The sequence below is a fragment of the Meles meles genome, chromosome X, assembly GCF_922984935.1.
Source record: "Meles meles chromosome X, mMelMel3.1 paternal haplotype, whole genome shotgun sequence".
NCBI lineage: Eukaryota > Metazoa > Chordata > Mammalia > Carnivora > Mustelidae > Meles > Meles meles.
This window is the reverse complement of record NC_060087.1, coordinates 44,433,975-44,451,660: the sequence shown is the minus strand read 5'-3', so window position 1 is coordinate 44,451,660 and position 17,686 is coordinate 44,433,975. Positions and strand designations below refer to the sequence as shown.

Genomic DNA, 17,686 nt, shown 5'->3' with positions numbered 1-17,686 from the left:
TGGGGCTTGAGATATACAAGAAACTCACGTGGAGCTGCTCTGGTTTCTGGCTATCACATGTGTCAGTGAGGACGTCATCTGAAGCCCCAGCCTGGGGCCCAGGACTATTACATCAGAGCTTGTTTAGCTGGAAGGGTCGTTTGCTTCAATGGAGTCAACATTTTATTTTGCAGAGAGGAAACAGAAGCTCAGAGAGGAGGAGTAAGTTGTCCAGAAGTCAGAGCAAATTCACAGCAGAGCCAGAGATGCTGACTCCAAGCACAACTATTCTGGAGTTGGAGTCTCTGCCGAAAAATGAGGTTTTCCCTGGATTGGCTCAGGTGCCCATAGGAAGTGCAGACCCTGTAAAATATGACCCAGACTGGTTTGTACGTCTTTCTATCTCAACAGGACCTTCCCCTTAGAAAATCTCTAGGTCACTTGCTCCCAGCTGTGTAAAATAAGCGGTAGTCCTTCCTACTTGCTCTTCTGGACCTGGAGGCTGCTAGCCCTGGCTGATCTGGGCTTCCCTTTTCTGGGGCCCAGCGGACCTACGGAGATGGCTGGGTGGGGTCAGCTTGGTTCAGGAAGCACAGGAATTCTTTTAAGTGTATGTGTCTGGGGTATTTTTCTCTCTCACTTACGTGTATTTTTAAAAATTCTTTTTAGACACTCGCTTTATCTTTCCCAAACATCATTTCCTTGCTCCTTTCCTGAGTTCTAGCAGTGGCTGGGGGCCCAGCTTCCTTATTGGCCCCCTGAGCTGTGGAAGGGGGTGGGCCAGGGCCCAGAGGAGGCTGGAGTAGGGAACAGGGGGGCTGTTTCTGCTGCTGGAACTGCCTTTCATCCTTCCCTTTGCCACCAGGGTGCTGGCTGGTTTCTGGAGCAGCGTCTTCACTCCTTCAGTCCCGCTTTCTGACACTGGCTTTCGGTCCCTACAGCTGTGGCCACATCTAGGTCCAACGGTTGGTGACCATACCTTGCCTTCAGTGCTACTCCTCTCTGTTCTTGGAACTGAGACCTGACTGTGCCTAAGGCCCTTGGATCACACTCAGGAGCTGGGGCTGATGGCCCATCATCTCAGGAGGTCTTAAAAGGAAGGCAGATGGGTCCCAGCTAAGGGAAGATCCAGCCTGCAGGAAGGAGCCCTGGGGTCCGGCTGGAGGGGTCCTTGGGCACCTGAGCTGATTGGATACCCAGCTTTGTCCTAATCCATCTCCCCACAAGGGGCAACTTCCATGGTAGGTACTGTGGGTAGTCATGGCTGCTGCCCCTCTTCCCTCTTCAGCTTTCTTTCTTCAATATCCCTTTCTTTGTTTCCTAAGAAAGGAACTTTGGGACAATGAATGGTCTGGTATGTACTAATGACAGTGTCTGAGCCAGGCTTGGGAGAAAGGGCAGGCCACTGGTGTCATTCCTTCCATGCCTAGGCCTGGAGCTGCATGGTTGGGGGTTGGCATTTGCTTGCCTCTCTGCTTATTTCTCTTCATCCGTCTTCCCCACTGCCTAAAGGGGGTATGGTTTAAACTCTGGGACCACTGGGACTTTCCTTTTCTGACTGCTTCTTGTGGAAAGAGCCAAGAGGAGCCTCAGATATACCAGCTCATTGAGACAGGACCTCTTTGGGGAGAAGGTGTCATGCGGTATCCTAGAAAGGACTGGAGGTTCTAAGCCTCATCCTCCTGGCAAAGCAATTTCAGTTTTCTGAAGCTGGCAAAGCAGTTCAGCTTTCTGTGTCTCTGTTTCTTCATCTGCAAAGTGGGGATAATTGTAGCTCTTACTGATAAGGTTGGAGTGAGGACAGAATCAACTAATGGATATAAAGTGCTTAGTGCCTGACATAGCTTAAGTATTCAATAAATGGTACCTGTTCTTTTTTTTTTTTTTTTTTAAGTTCATGGTATGTCAAGCACTCTGCCAAGTGATTTCACACATGTGATCACATTTAATCCAGGCTACAACTCGTGAGTAAAGAATAGTTATCTTCCTCATTTTACAGATAAAGAATCTACAACTCAGGGAAGTGACTTGCCCAAGGTCACACAGCTAGGAGTGGAGTGTAAGAATGGACTGTCTCTAAGTATAGGGATGTTAGGAATAATACTACACCAAGTATCAGACCCTGTAGATAGTTTCCTCTCCTTTCCCAAACTAGCGCTAAAAGGCCCCAGCTCTAGCTGTAGTTCCTCTGCTAGGATTTTTCTTCCCTCTGTTTGGGGTTTTCTTCCCATGGTCCCAAAGTCCCTATTGCCTTGCTTCTGTCTCCTTTTGGATTGTTTCCTACTCTTGGAGAAACTCTAGAGAGTAGGGACCTTTGCAAGCTATGTTTCAAAGTGTGGCAAGGGAGTGGTGTAGCAGAACCTTGACACTGGGTAGACAAACCCAGTGGGAGTACTCTTAAACCATCGAGAAGGACAAGTCTGAGCTGATAACCCTTGTTAGAGACTATGTATTATTTGTTGACTGCTTGTTATGCATCAGGCTGTGTCTCAGAGGCTTTGAGAATATTATCCTTAATCCTCACAATAACCTAGCCAGGTAAGGACTATTTTTCCCTTTCTCTCAGATAAGAAAATCGAAGCTCAAATGGCTTAAGTGACTTGTGTAGAATCATGCATCCGAAGTGATAGAGTTAGGATATGAACAAAGATCTTTCTACTTGTGTCTGTCTTCTTGCTTACTGACCTAATACAGTTGGTGGGATGAAATGATGATAAGCAATATAAAAGCATCATATTATTATTGGCTAAATTGTGAGGCCTCAATTACTAAGGACAAGCACCCAGGAGGACACAGTACTTGAGCAGCACCTTGAAGAACAGGTGGGACTCAGATTGACAAAATGAGAGGGGGATCCTAGGAAAAGGAGACAGAGTAACATCTACAATTGGTTGAGGGCTTAACAGACTGTGTTCTAAGCAACTGGCATGCATTGTCTCATTTATTCTATACAACTGCACAAATTAGGTATTTTATCCCCATTTAACTGCAGTAGAAACTAGAGCTCTTGAGAAGTGAAGTCACCTATGTAACCAACAGAGCTCCTAAGTGGCGGAGCTGGAATTCAAACCAAGGTGCTCCATCTCCAGAGCCTGTGCTAGATTCTGTTGGGAAACCAACAGCAAAGACACAAAATTGGTTGCAGGCCTTGATTGGAGCACAGCCATGGGAGAGTGGGCTGGATGGGTAAAGCTATCTTATAGACGACCTTGAAAGTCAGATCCGGTTTCTATTTGTTGTAGAACAGGGTAAGAAATAGGGAGCCAGTAAAGATTCTTGAATAGGTGAATGCCACAGTTCAATTGGTGTTTGACACAGTTTAATCTTAAAAGCAATGACTGGAGGGACACTTGGGTGGCTCAGTTGGTTAAGTGTCTGCCTTCAGCTCAGGTCATGATCCCGGGGTCCTGAGATTGAGATCCACATTGGGCTCCCTGCTCAGCTGGGAGTCTGCCGCCCTTCCCTCTGCCCCCCACCCTCACTCATGCTTTCTCTCTTTCTCCCTCTCAAATAAATAAATAAAATCTTAAAAAAGTAAAAGCAATGACTGGAGGTAGAAAAAGGGGAGACTGGCTGGCAGACTGACACACTATTATGGATATAAAGTGTTAAGGGCCCGGACTAGACCAGAAGTTGTTGGTGGCAGGTTCTGTGGAGGAGAAGTGTGATTATATGAAATAGTCTCAGTGAAAATGAGAGAGAGAGAGAGAGAGAGAAGCCAGAAAGATATAAAAGAAAACTCAATAGAACTCAGGGAGGGATTAGATGGTTGGGGAGAAGGTGGTATCAAGTCTAACCACCCAAATGTTAAACCCTGGACTCAGAAAAACTTCAGAAATCCTGGTTGTAGAAGAAGGGCCCCAAATAAGAAAGATACCCTGTTCTCTACTGTATCCTCCCTCGATGCCTAGAAGCATAGTACATAGTACCCACACACACATGGCTCATAGTACTTCCATGATCTGCTTTATACACAGTTGTTAATAAGTGACTACCAGGTAATAGTAGCTAGAAAGATTTCTAGTGTCATGGCTTTGTGCATGAGACTCTGGAACAGGCACCCCACCTCCTCCGCCGCCAAGGTCGTCTTGTGCTTCTAGCCTCCATGCTGAGTACTCTGAAACCCATAATAGAACACTATAGTTAATAGTGGGGACCTCGCTTGGCTTTCCTGCCCATAAATCTTAGCCAGTGCTGCTGACCTGTGGCTCTGGTTCCTGACCTTTGACAAGCAGCTTCCCTTGCCCTTCCTCTCACACCTCCTTGTCTGTGTCTGGCCTGTTACCACTCAACCCATGTTTTCCCCAGCAAGGCCATTCTCCTCTGGACTACTTTTTTAGGCCTTGGGCCTCTAGAGCCTTGCACTGCTGGGATTTTCTGTGTTTCCACTGGGGTGAGGGGCATTCCCAGCTAGGATGGAATCTAGTTTATGTCTATCCACTATTACTCCTGGGAGGTAGAAAGCTGATTTATCTCACTAGATAACAAGATTGTTCAAAGCAGGACCCCTTATCCTAGTCAACTCTGTACCCTCGGTGTCTAGTATGGAGCCACAGTAAATGGCTGCATAAATTAGTAAAGAAGCTATCCGCTCTCTCTCCTCCTCTCTCATCTCCTTATTTGTCATTCTTTTCTCTTACTCTGTCATTCATCTCTCTCTCTATCACCCATTTCCCTTTACTATGTATTTCTCTATAATCTCAGATTTCTCTATAATCTCAGTTTTCTTCCTTTCTGTCATCTGTTTTTCTTGGTATCCTCGCTCAGTCTTTTTTTTTTTTTTTGAGATTTTTATTTATTTATTCGAGAGAGAGAGCCCAAGCAGGCAGAAGGGCAGATGAAGAGGGAGAGACAGATTCACTGCTGAGCAGGGAGCCCAATGTGGCACTCGATCTCAGGACCCTAGAATCTTGACCTGAGCCAAAGGCAGACTCTTAACCAAGTGAGACACCCAGGCGCCCCAATCCTCTCTCACTCTTATCTCTATCATCCACCTGGTCCTTCTGACATCTCTCTTTCTTGCTTGCTTCCTTGCTTTCTGTCCCTCCCTCCTCCACCTCATCAGTCTTCTCCTAATCTTCTGGCATGACCCATGTCCCTCATGTGCTCTGCTCTTCCCCCATGTCATTCTGCCCCCACTTGCAGAGGTGACATCTCTTCATGGGGAATATACCAGAGGAGAGGAATGGGTCTTGTCTAAGCTGGTCAGTGCAAGAGTATGGCAGCAGCCTCCAGCACCAGACAGACCCTGTGATTACATCCAGGGCCTTGGCCTCAAACCTGTTTCCCTTTAGGTACCCTTGCCAGGCTGAGCGGCCAGTCTCCTCTGTCACCCTCACCCTCCACCTTCACCATTCTGTGCTATATTCTCTGGCAGGAGTTGGGGCTCCTTGCCCCCCCTTTGCCTACAAATGCAGGCATTTCACCTCTGTCCCCATCTTATCCTTCTCTTTCAGGGCCTTCGTCAGGTTTTATTTGTATTAGCTCTCTCACTCTCACTCATCTGTAAGCTCTCAAGGGCAGAGACCATGTTTCATTCATCTTGGTATCCCCAGAGCTGTGCACAGTTGGTACATACAACAGATGCTTATCAAATGAACAAGTGAAAACTGGGGGGATTTGCAGCCTCTTGTTGACTTGTTTGAACTTCCTAATCACTTGCCTCTTCTTTTCTTAGAGAAAAATGGGAAGACTGAACAGACTGATTTTGTCCCCAAGAAGACTTGGGGTAGCTCAGTGTTTACTGGGCAGCAATACTCATTTCTTCCACAGACACTTACTGAGCATCTACTGTGGTGTCTGGCACCCGTTGTTTGTGCTTGGGATACACCCACAAGCAAAACAGCCCAGGGAAGCCAACATTCTGTATAGCTACACCTCGCCCTGAGGATGAAGGGAATTTGAATGCTGGGAGCTGAGGAGGGCCACTAAGATTCCTATATCAGTTCCTTGCAAGATGTTCTACTTCATTTAAGGGAAAGAGGGGGTGGAGGCGGAAGCTGCATGGGAAGTGATTTCAGCTCTGGTTCCCTAAGCTGACTTCCTGTCCCTTTCTTGCTGTAGGAGAAACGCCCCTGTCAGTAGGCCGCACTCATGGCATGTGGCCAAGCTGCTGGAGGGATGCCCTGAAGCGGCCACCACCATGCATTTCCCTTCTGAAGCCTTCAGCTTGTCCTGGCATTCCGGCTGCAACACGAGGTGAGTTTAGAACCCTCCCCCTCAAGATGGGGTGGAGGGTAGACAACCTGGCCATGCCCCCTTTTCTGCTCTAGTGCCTGTTGGATGTTGCAGAATCCAGAGCGCTATAATGGAAAATGGAGTGGGATTCTGTAGTCCTTGGGTTCTAGGCCTTGGCTCATTATTGCTAAATCTCTTTGACTTTGGGACGGTCCCTTTCCTTCTAGAAAATATTTCCTTGAAATACTTACTTCATGTGGCTTGGAAAACACCACACTCTCCTGCTTCTCATCCTACTTCAGTGGCTGCTCCTTTGTTGTATTTTCCCTTGATTCTTCCACACCCCCCCACACCCCCACCCCAGTCTCTTAATGCAGGAGGGAACCGGCACTCAGTTCTGGTCCTCTTCTCTAGCTACAGTGACTCACTGGTGATCTCATCCAGAGTTCATCAGCTCTGTCACAGAGCCAAAGCCTTCAGACTGGGCACCTCCCTGAATGACAGGGTCTACTTGCCATGAGGATCTCTCAATTTAGTGGCCTGGTATTGCCTGTTGTGAAAACAACGGCCCAGAAGAGACAGAGAACTCTCTGCAAAAACTCAGAGTGAGCAAAGCTGACCTTTCCCTTCCACAGCAAGATCTTCCCTCTCAGGAGGAATTTCTGGTGTTGAGGCTCAGAGAAGCCATGCACTGAGTTTGCCCCCAGTCAATGACTTTATTTGGCATCAGAAGACAAGGGCTCCACGCAGAGGTGGAGGCAGTTTTGTTCTGGAAGAATACACTGAAGCATATTCTGAGCTTGACTCCTGTTCGAGTAGGGGTGTGGTTATTTGTAGCAGGAAAGGCGGTAGGGTGGGTGGCAGGTTCCCTTGCCAACAAGGAATCGATGGATTCTTAGCCCAGAGGTCAAGTGAGCAGAGTGGCTAGGGGTGAGCAGGGAGCAAGGATTAAGGAAGGCTGATCTGAGGGTCTTGTGGGCCCCTGCCACTGCTCAGTTCTGGCTTTCTGAACTGTGGCCTTTCTGAGAACAGTCTGTGACCTCTGGGGTTCTAGTCATGGGGAGTTACTGGCATGACTTGGCTCACTTTGGCTTTGTTTATGGGAAATGGTACTTAAAATTCAAGATTGTGTCTGCTCCCAGTCCCTTCCTTGGTCTCCCTGGTTTGGCTTTGCTGTGGGGATGAGGAAGGGATGGGTAGGTGGGAAATCTCATGTCAACACCAGTGGCACAGAGGGCACTGATAACAGTAGCAGTTAAAACAAAAGGCAAAAGAACAGCAGCTACCATGTACTGAACCTTTTCTAGGTGCCCGGGCTGTGACAAGAGCTTTACATTTATTAACTGATTTCACCCACAAAGCAATCTTCTGATACAGACATTATTATTAGTCCCATTTTTTAATACTTTATTTATTTGAGAGAGAGAGAAAGAGAGAGATCACGAGCAGGGAAAAGGGCAGAGGGAGAAGCAGACTCCCCACTGAGCAGGGAACCCAACACAGGGCTTGATCTAAGGACCCTGCGATCATGACCTGGGCCAAAGGCACACGCTAAACTGACTGAGCCACCCAGGCGCCCCTTATCCGTCCCATTTAACAAATGGTATAGCAGAAGAGCTAAGACACTGGACTCACAGAGGCTTGGGTTCAAATTCCAGCTCTGCCTCTTTAGCACTTTTATGAGCCAGTCAGTTTACCTCGCTAAGCTTATTTTCTTGACTGTAAGGTGGGGATAATAATGTCTCCCCTTCATTTTGATATGAGACATTGTAAAGTGCCTGACACAATGTAGGCCCTTGGTAAATGGTCAGACTTATTAGTATCGAGCAGAGAACAGGCGGTTGCCGAAATTCTGGCCCTGTCTGGGTCATGAGCCACAGCTAGGTGGTCATGAGAAAACTCACCTCCTCGGAATCACTTCCTTTTGCAAGGGCTTGCTTCACTCCAGCGGTTCTCAGTAGTATGGTCTCTGGACCAGCAAAGAGTACCAGCCTCACCTGGGAACTTGTTAGAAGGACAAATTCACAGGATGCACCCAGTTGTAGCACTGTGGGGGATGGGGCCTAGGAACCTGTGTTTGGACAAGCCCTCCCTGTGCTTCCTGACATGCACACAAACTCAGCAGCCACTGATTTACAAAATGGGCTGGCTGAAATTGAATCAACCCTTTAGAGCCCACCCTCTGATACTAATATTCTATGATTGTCTGTCCTGGCAGAGAGCCACATGCTGACTCCCTAAGGAGAGTGACAGGCCAAAAGCAATTCTAGACTCACTGGCGGCAGGGAAACGGAACATAAGCCCCAGTGGAGTTCTTACACTTTCAGTCTTCGGGATCTTGCCCTCTCTTGCTCCCTTATGTTGTCTTGTCTCCCATTTTTACCACATCTCTGTGGTGCTCCCGTGTCCATATCTTTCGCTGTTTCCCTTCCTTCCTTTGTGGCCTGATCTTCTTATTTGTGGCCTGGTGCCTCTGGGTTGTTCTGCCTTTTCCCCTGGCAGGGCTGGCCAAGGTGGGAAGGGGATCTGGTCATTTGCCTGACTAACTAGTGTGCCCTGTGTCTTGCAGTGACGTGTGTGTGCAGTGGTGCCCACTCTCCCGCCACTGCAGCACTGAGAAAAGTAGCTCCATCGGCAGCATGGAGAGCCTGGAGCAACCAGGCCAAGCTACCTACGAGGGCCACCTCTTGCCCATAGATCAGAACATGTACCCCAACCAGCGCGACTCAGCTTATAGCTCCTTCTCGGCCAGCTCGAATGCCTCTGACTGCGCCCTTTCCCTCAGGCCAGAGGAGCCGGGCTCTGCAGATTGCCTCACGCAAGGCCCGGGGCCAACAAAAGCCCCTAATGGCCGGCCCAGCATGGCCGAGACCTCAGGAGGTAGCCGGCGTACCACCGGGGGCCCCCTGACTCCCAGCTCCCAGCTGTCATCCTACCCGCAGGAGACCCACCACTCAGGGCCTGCCAAGGCTTCCAGAGGCCCGCCACAGCCTCCAGTGAGGCAAGATAGTCTACAGGCCTCCAGAGCCCAGCTCCTTAATGGAGAGCAGCGCAGGGCATCTGAGCCTGGGGACTCCTCGCAGCAGAAGGAGAAAGTGAGCTTAGACACCGTGCTATCCCTAAGGAACCCGAGTAGGTTCTGCTGCCTCAGTGGACAAGACCAAGTGGCAAATGAGGGCCAGCAGAACTGTGAGCTCAGCCAAGTTCCTGAATCCAGCCAGCAGGACTCTGAGCATCTACTGACGGAGGCCTCAGCCAAAGCTGTCGGATTCCCAAAAGTGTATGATAAAGCTTCCAGCATAGATTCCAGTCCGCTCAACAAAGCTTCGGCAGAGCTAGCTAAGACTTCTTTTGGCAGCCTTCCACACCTCACAGGACTCACCGGGCATCGCCACAGTGCCCCAGAACAGCTGCTGGCATCCCACTTACAGCATGTGCACCTTGATGCCAGGGGCAGCAAGGGCACAGAGCTCCCAGCTGGGCAAGATGGCCATGAGTGGACTCTGTCACCTTTGCATAGCAGCCACACAGGGAAGATAAGTCCATGTCCCCCTCCAGGAGGAGCCCAGGACCAGCCCAGCAAAGAAAGAAAGGCTAGGCAACTGGATGATAGGCCCTTGGGTTCAGGGCAACAGAGCCCAAGCAGTTCGCCACACAGAGAGGCTGATGGACACCCTCCAGAGAAAGGTTTCCAGGACCCAAACAGAGCGTGCCGAACAGGCATTGACCTAGCCAGCCAGCAGCCCTCTGCCTCTGGCTCCCTTGTTCAACAAGCCAGGGACTGTTCTTCAACCACTAAAGGAGCTGGTAGCACAGAGGCCACTGAAGAAGGGGACAGTGTACCCAGGGAGTGTGGCCGGGTGGGTGGTAGACGGAATGGAGGACCCCGGGGCCGCTCGATCCAAAACCGGCGGAAGAGTGAGCGTTTTGCTACCAATCTGCGTAATGAAATCCAGAGGAGGAAGGCCCAGCTCCAGAAAAGCAAGAACCCCCTGTCGCAGTTGTGTGACACTAAGGAGCCTGTAGAGGAGACCGAAGAGCCGCTAGAAAGTATTCCACTTCCTGCCTCTAACTCATCTCTTCTGTCCTCATGTAAAAAACCACCTAGCCCCAGAGATAAGCTCTTCAACAAGAGCATGATCCTCAGGGCTCAATCTTCAGAGTGCCTCAGCCAAGCCCCGGAGAGCCATGAATCAACAGGCTTGGAGGGACAAATAAGTCCTGCCCAGAGGCCTGGCCAGCCCTCTGTGGGCCTGAACACCTGGTGGAAAGCATCTGAGCCCTCCTTGTCAGACTCTGAGAAAACAAGTGTTCACCGCAGAGTCCGTGGAGGTCACTGGCGGTGGTCCCCCGAGCACAACCTGCAGCCACATGTGGCAGTAGCCATGGAAGGCCCTCCTAACCCAGGTGACAGCAAGGAATTGAAGGCTTCTGCTACCCAAGCTGGGGAGGAAGCCATCCTCTTGCCCTTTGCAGACAGAAGAAAGTTCTTTGAAGAGAGCAGCAAATCCTTCTCTGCATCTCATTTGCCAGGTTTAACCACTCACAGCAGTAAGACTTTCACCCAGAGACCAAAACCCATAGACCAAAACTTCCAGCCAACGAGCTCCAGCTACAGGGAACTGAGGCGCCATCCGATGGACCAGTCCTACCATTCCGCAGACCAACCATATCGTGCTCCAGACCAATCGTATCATTCCCTGTCACCCCTTCAGTCAGAAACTCCCACCTACTCCGAATGTTTTGCAAGCAAAGGTCTAGAACAATCCATGTGCTGCAAGCCACTGCACTGCAGTGATTTTGAGTACCGCAGGACCTGCTCTTACTCCTGCGGCATCCAGGGAGCCGTAGTCCATGACCCTTGCATTTATTGTCCTGGAGAGCTCTGTCCCGCTCTGAGGAAGAGAAACATGATGCCCAACTGCTACAGCTGTCGATGCCACCACCACCAGTGCATCCGGTGCGCAGCGTGCTATCATAACCCCCAGCACGGTGGCCCTGAGGACAGCAGCCTGGTGCCTGGCACCACCTGGAAACCCAGGAAGCCCACAGTGCAGGTGAGGCCTTGGTTCTTGGATGGGTTTACTTCCTTACTCTCTTGGTGAGGAGAAAGCGAGGGAGAGCTTTGGAAAATACCACACTTACCATCCCTGGAAACCGTACAGACCCTGGCTTTGCCAGAGGGTGGCTTCATAACCCTGGGTGAGCCACTCAGCCACCACAGCTGCAGTGAACCCATCTTGAGAGTTAGGTGAAAATAATTTTTTTTTCTTTACAAAATGGACAGAACCGGGATTTATATCCAGACTGTAAAAATGGGTATCTGAATGACCTTGAGCAAGTTGTGCAACCACCCAAACTTGCAATCGCATGATTTTGAAAGGGCATAAAGGGGAATTTTTGCCTCACAAAATGGCCAATCCTGAGAAAAGTCTTATTACCTCTTCTCTAAAGAGGGGAGACATAATGGCTGCCTCATAGATCAGTTGTAAGGATCAAAACAGGCCCAGTGCCTGATAGAAAATAGCACTTAGTCCCTTCCATTTCCTGCTTACAAACTCCTTGGAGCTGCAAACTTTGCACATGTCCCCCGGGTTCTGCTTTTAGAGATTTGATCGGTCTGGTTTCCTAAAGAATAAATCTTATACCCTTCTCCAGCCTATCTTTGTCAGAGACCCAGGGCTAGACTAGTTGTTGCTATACCCTGGTTACAGCCTACCACCCCAACACAGGCCACCACCATCCCCCAGGGTATTTCTGAGAGGATCCCCTACGTCCTTGCTGACTCCCTACCATATTCCTGCCCTGTGGCTTCCCTGTGTCGAACTGCTATTGCATAGGCAGACACTTACGAATGACTCAGTGTATGAAATTTCTATAGACAAGTTCTTTGAAAAAAGGAACCTTAGGGGTGAAAGAAGCCTTACCAAAAGAGCATATACTATTCCTTTTATGTAACATTCTAGAACAACTCTTCGGTGGGAAACAAGTTCAAAACAGTGGCTGCCTACGGAAGGTGCCACAGAGACTGAGTGGGAAAAGGCCTGAGGGAACTTTGTCACATGGTGATTACGTTCTGTATTTTGGTAAGCATTTGAGTTACACAGGTGTATGCATTCTTGTGCATTTCACTGTAGGTAAATTTTGCCTAAAAACATTATAAACAAATAGCAAACTTTACTTAATGACACGTATGCTGACATTTTTGAGCTATATTGATGTACACAACTTACAGTGTTCAGCATACAAATGTTGCACATATTTTGTTATTTATCCTTAGGATTTCATATTTTTGATGCTATTGTAAATAGTATTGTTTTCTTAAAAGCAAGTTCAAATTCACTGTTAATACTATATGGAAATACAATTTAATTCTGTATGTTGGCCTTGTACCCTGCAACCTTGCAAACTCACTTATTAGTTCTGGTAGCTTTGTGGTAGGTTTTAAAAGATTTTCTACATAGACAATCATGTCACCTGCAAATGAAACTGGTTTTTACCTTCATTTCCATTGTGTATGCCTTTTCTAGGGGAGGGGGGCCTTACTGCAACATCTAGGACATCCAATACACTGTTTCATAGAAGTGGTAAGTGTGGCTAGTGTTGCTTTGTTCCTAATCTTGCTCTATTAAGTTTGATGTGAGCTATACATTTTTCGTAGATGCCCTTTGGCAGGTTGAGGAAGTTCCTTTTCATATCTAGTTTGCTGAGAACCTTTATCAGGAGTAGATCCTGCATTTTTTTTTAAAACACTTCGTCTAGGGTGCCTGGGTGGCTCAGTGGGTTAAAGCCTCTGCCTTCGGCTCAGGTCCTGGGATTGAGCCCTGCATCGGGCTCTCTGCTCAGCAGGGAGCCTGCTTCCCTCTCTCTCTCTGCCTGCCTCTCTGCCTACTTGTGATCTCTCTCTCTCTCTGTCAAATAAATAAATAAAATCTTTAAAAAAAAACTTTGTCTATATCTACTAAAATGGTCCTATAGTTTTCTGTTTTACTCAACTGATATGGTGACTGATAATTGATTGATTTTTGAAATAAGAACCAGATAGCCTTGCCAGATTAAATCCTACTTGGTCATGACATAGTATCCTTTTTATATGTTACTAGATTTGATTTGCAAATATTTTGTTAAGGATTTTTGTGTTTATGTTAATCAGAGATTTTAGTCTGGAGTTTTCTTATATTGTCCTAGTCTGGTTTTCATGTCAATATGCCAGCCTTACCAAATACGTTGGGAGGTGGCCCCTCCTCTTCCATCTTCAAGAAGAGTTTGCATACAATTGGTATTATTTCTCCCTTAAGTGTTTAATAGGATGTATCATCAAAGCCATCAGGACCTGGAGTTTTCTTTGTGGAAAGATTTTAAACTACAAATTCCATTTCTTTACTAGATAGAGTTCATTTCGGTCACCTGTCTCTTCTTGAGTGAGCATTGCTAATTCGTCAAGAAATCTTTCTATTCCTTCATGTTTTCATATTTTCAGAGATAAAGTTGTCAGTTTCTTTAAAATACATCAAGAAGGTAAGATGGATTGGTGGATGCATAGAGGAGTGAATAGGGGTGGGATGAGGCAGTTTTAGTTTAGTTTAGTATTAATTTAGTTTAGTTTAAGTTTAAGTTAAGTTTAATTTAGTTTAGTTTAGTTTAGTATTAATTGTTAAATCTAAGTGGTAGATTTATGGGTAATTGTATAAATTTGTTCAACTTTTTTGTATGCCTAAAAACATTTATAATGAAATGTTGAAGCAAAGAGGAGAGGAAATATAAAATAATGGCTAAAGGGCACTGATGCGGGAATCAGACTGCCTGTGTTCAAATCCCCCAGCTTGCCATCTGGAAAAAAAAAAAAACCACACACACACGCACAGAGCTAACAATACCTACTTCATAAGTTGGTTATGAGGATTAAATGATGAAACGTGTAAAACCCTTAGAACAGTGACTACTGGATAGTAGTCACACATCTTTGAAGTGTGAGCTATTTTCTCCTAAAACCAAGGGAGCTTTTCGCTTAGTTTGAAATGCTTGCTGAAATAAGGTCCTGCAGGTAGACAGTGGAGAAAGGGGGCTGAAGCTGGAAGAGAGGAGATGATGGCTTGCGGGAGTGGCAGCCCAGAGCTAGTAACTCCATAAGGGAAGGAGGTGAAATCTGCAGGTTACAGTGGTTGGCAGCAGCAGGTGTGCCCATACCATGCCTCTCATTTTGTACTCTGAAGGAGGGGGGACACGTTGGGCTCCCAGTGCCTGTTGGACCAGCTCAGCAGGTCTGCTTAGACACTAGGCTTTCAGATGCATGGAGCCACTTCCTGCCCATTTCTACCCCTGCCACCTGACCACACATACATACAAACACCAGAGAGAGGGAAAACTGACAGTATGGGATAGGACACCCCAGTTCAAATGACCAGTTGTATGAGATAAGGTATAATAGAATCCCCACTTTATAGCCAGGGAAGCTGAGGCTCAGAAAGGTCACCCATCTAGCAAGTGGCAAAGCCCAAACTTGGACAGCATCAGAGTAACTAACATTTGAGTAGCCACAGTGCACCAGGTACTAAGTTAGTCCTCAAAGCAGTCAGGAAATAGGTCCTGTTATTATGATGATCTGTCTGTGAAATAGCTGGGGGAAGTCTGCTAAAGAGCAGCTGGGTACTTGGCCTAACGCCACCCAGCTAGTGAAGGGCAGGTGTGGGATTTGAATCCATGTCCTCTAGCTTCAGAAACCAAGCTCCTCGTTGGGCTATACTGCCTCTCCATAAGCTGATGGAAAAAGCCCAGGCCTTCTCCAGCATGGCGGGATGCCTTCAGGCCATACGGCTTCCTAAGGGGGTGGCAGGCCATCCCCATCTGCAACAAGCCATGGGGATAACTCACTTGTTGGTTCAAAGAGGGCAGGCAATTTATGGCAACCTAAGTGGCTCAAGGGAAAAAAAGGAAGGTGATATGTTGAGGAGCTGAGAAGGAGGCTGTGAATTGGGACAGGACTTTGTTTGGTTTGGCCACTGCTATTTACTGAGCATTTTCCACAGGGCATGGACAGGAAATCCTGGCTCCCACTGTGACTGAATGAGTAATAGTATCTTTGAGGGCAGGGACATCTCAGAAGGGCATCGAGGCAGAGCCTGAAGTCTAACAAGTTGTCAGAGCTGCTCTAACATGACAGGTACAGGCAGGGACCACTCTGGTCTTGGGAAAGCTGTAAACCTCATCTTTTCCATGGCTTCTAACATCTACAGCCTCCTACATGCTGAGTGCTGTTAGGCATCCTCTGTGCACATCCCACTTTGTTCTCACTCCTGGGAAGCTGGCAAAGCTTGATAGCATAGTCTTTGCCAGATAGGAAGCTGAGGTTCAGAGAAGTGACATAACTTCCCTCATATAACACAGCTAATAAGCGTCTCAGCCAGTACGACTGACACCAAATATCTTACCCCAAAAAGGGAGTAAATTTTCATTTTTGTTATTGTTTTACTGGGGCAAAGGTAATACAACCTCGAACTGGACCAGTAATAGCATTGGAAAAAGAGGGAATTTGGAAGATCAGTGAGGTTTAGGAAGAATTGTGCATTCCTGATGAGCTAAGCTCTGAGTTGCTAGATAGAGGGATGCTGAATGCAAAATTGGGGAGAATGTCAGAGGCAAATTTGCATCAGGTTTGGAGCTAGAGTAGGAAGGAAAGGACTTTTTTTTTTTTTTTTTTTTTTTTACAAATGGCACCTGTAGCTTGGCTACAGGGTAAAGGATTGCTTTGGCAAAGCCCTTAAGGATAGAATGCCCAGGGTAGAGCGTGTACCCCCATAATGTGGAGAATGTGGCACATGACGATTATGCTCCCTAGAGATGAACCCGCCTAGGCCCCTGCCAGCGGTGCTGGCAGGAGGAGGAGGGGGAGGAAGGGCCCATGCAATACAGGGGTACGCGTGTCCTCTCCATCTGCCTCACCCTGGGAGAAGGTTGCAGCAGGAGCCTTGGGCCTCAAAGCCTCCCTCAAGGGCCAGGGCTTCCAAGAAAATGCTTTCTATGTTAGAAGACGCAAGAGGAGTGAGCAGGTTCACCCGGCAGAACAAACAAAAAGACCTCCTTCACAAGGGCCAGAACAAACAGAAAACGTGCTAAACTGGTTTATAAGGTGGTTTGGGAGGGGAGTGGAGAAAGAGAGGGAAACGCAGAGTTTCTAGAGCACACGGTCCAGGTCCCCGAGTGCTCTCTTTAGTCTCTGCATGCCCCCAGCACTTCACCAGGCCTCCTTACAAGAAAGGCAGCCCCCCAGGTACATGTTTCTCTAGCCCCTGTGCCAGAGTAGAAGAAACCAGTGGGGGGTGGGGCATGGCCAGGGACGGGCTCCTGCCCTCTTCATATTTTGAGGCCATCTGGATACCTGTCTGCCCAGAGCTCCCTCACTTATCAGAATTTTGCCTTGCAGGAATTTCCTGGGGACAAATGGAAACCAATAACAGGAAACAGGAAGATCAGCCAGTTAGGGAGGTAAGTGATCACTCAGGGAGTTGGGGCGAATTGGTGTCTCCGAGGCGTCTATAGAAATTGCTAAGATCTTGTGTTTGCTTATTTTCCTTTGAGGAACCTAGCCTGGTGTCCATACCAAGAACTTGGTACCATAGATGTAATCTAGCCTGCTCCCCAGGCAGCTGGGCTACAGACCAGTAGGACACTTTGGAACATGGAGGAGTCAGGCATTATTGTAGGACACTGGGCCCACCAGCTCAGAGGCCTGCGGCAGGCCTGCCCAGACACAAGGATGTGTGGGAGTAGATCATGCTGAAATATAGATAAGAAGGTGTAAATGATGCCCACCTTCCCAGCAGCCATTAAGCAATTGGAGAGAACAGAGAGGAGGTAAGACTATCCTGCTACCACTGTGCCTTTGCCTCAGTTGTGGAAGGCAATTGTTTCTTGGGCTCAGCTATCATCTTTTTCTAGTACTTTCTGGGAACTTAATTAAAATCTGCTCCTGAAAGTCCAGGGTCAGATAGTGCTAACAATAGATTAAAATTCCTGGAAGAAGGTAGGGACATTTTTGCAAATGGCACATATGGCTTAGACTAGAAGGAAAAGGGTTTCTTGGGCAAGGCCTTTAAGAGAAAAAAAAATGCCCAGAGTAGAGTCTGCTCCTGTAATGTGGGGAACCTGGCACCTGAAACTCATGTTCCCCAGAGATGAGCCTGCCTGCCATAGATGGCTATAAGGAGTGGACAGTTACTTTCTCTGGGCTGCTCTCCATCAGCCTGGCAGGACCCTCTTTTTTGTGAAACTCCTTAATATATTCTTTTAGCCAGTTCTTCTCCAGGCCAAATTATTCAAGACACCCCTAAATAATATTGATTCTTTAAGTGAAACTCTAGAAATGAAGGGGGAATAGGGAAGAAGGCCCTTAGCCATGCCTATGTGGGGGCACTAAGGGAGAGGACTAGTATGTGGGTCTCTTGACCCCTGAAGAGCCCAGGGTTCTTTCTGAGGGGGTCTACATTATCCCCTGTGATTTGGTGGGATATTCAGGAATAATTTGGGCTCTCTG

The 17,686-nt window shown here is 47.8% G+C and overlaps 1 protein-coding gene across 2 annotated transcripts in view; it reads left to right on the top strand.

The window, feature by feature from the left end:
• SHROOM4 (shroom family member 4) overlaps nucleotides 1–17,686 on the top strand; it is a 216,989-nt gene that overhangs the window by 164,529 nt on the left and 34,774 nt on the right. The window contains exons 1-4 of one of the 2 annotated variants that reach the window (XM_045996087.1): nucleotides 845–1,220; nucleotides 6,043–6,177; nucleotides 8,726–11,213; nucleotides 16,577–16,638. In XM_045996087.1, coding sequence (XP_045852043.1) covers nucleotides 6,122–6,177; nucleotides 8,726–11,213; nucleotides 16,577–16,638 — 2,606 coding nt within the window. In that variant the 5' untranslated portion in view covers nucleotides 845–1,220; nucleotides 6,043–6,121. Of the gene's footprint in view, nucleotides 1–844; nucleotides 1,221–6,042; nucleotides 6,178–8,725; nucleotides 11,214–16,576; nucleotides 16,639–17,686 lie in introns of those variants that run through there. The other variant, XM_045996086.1, reaches the window with a different exon arrangement.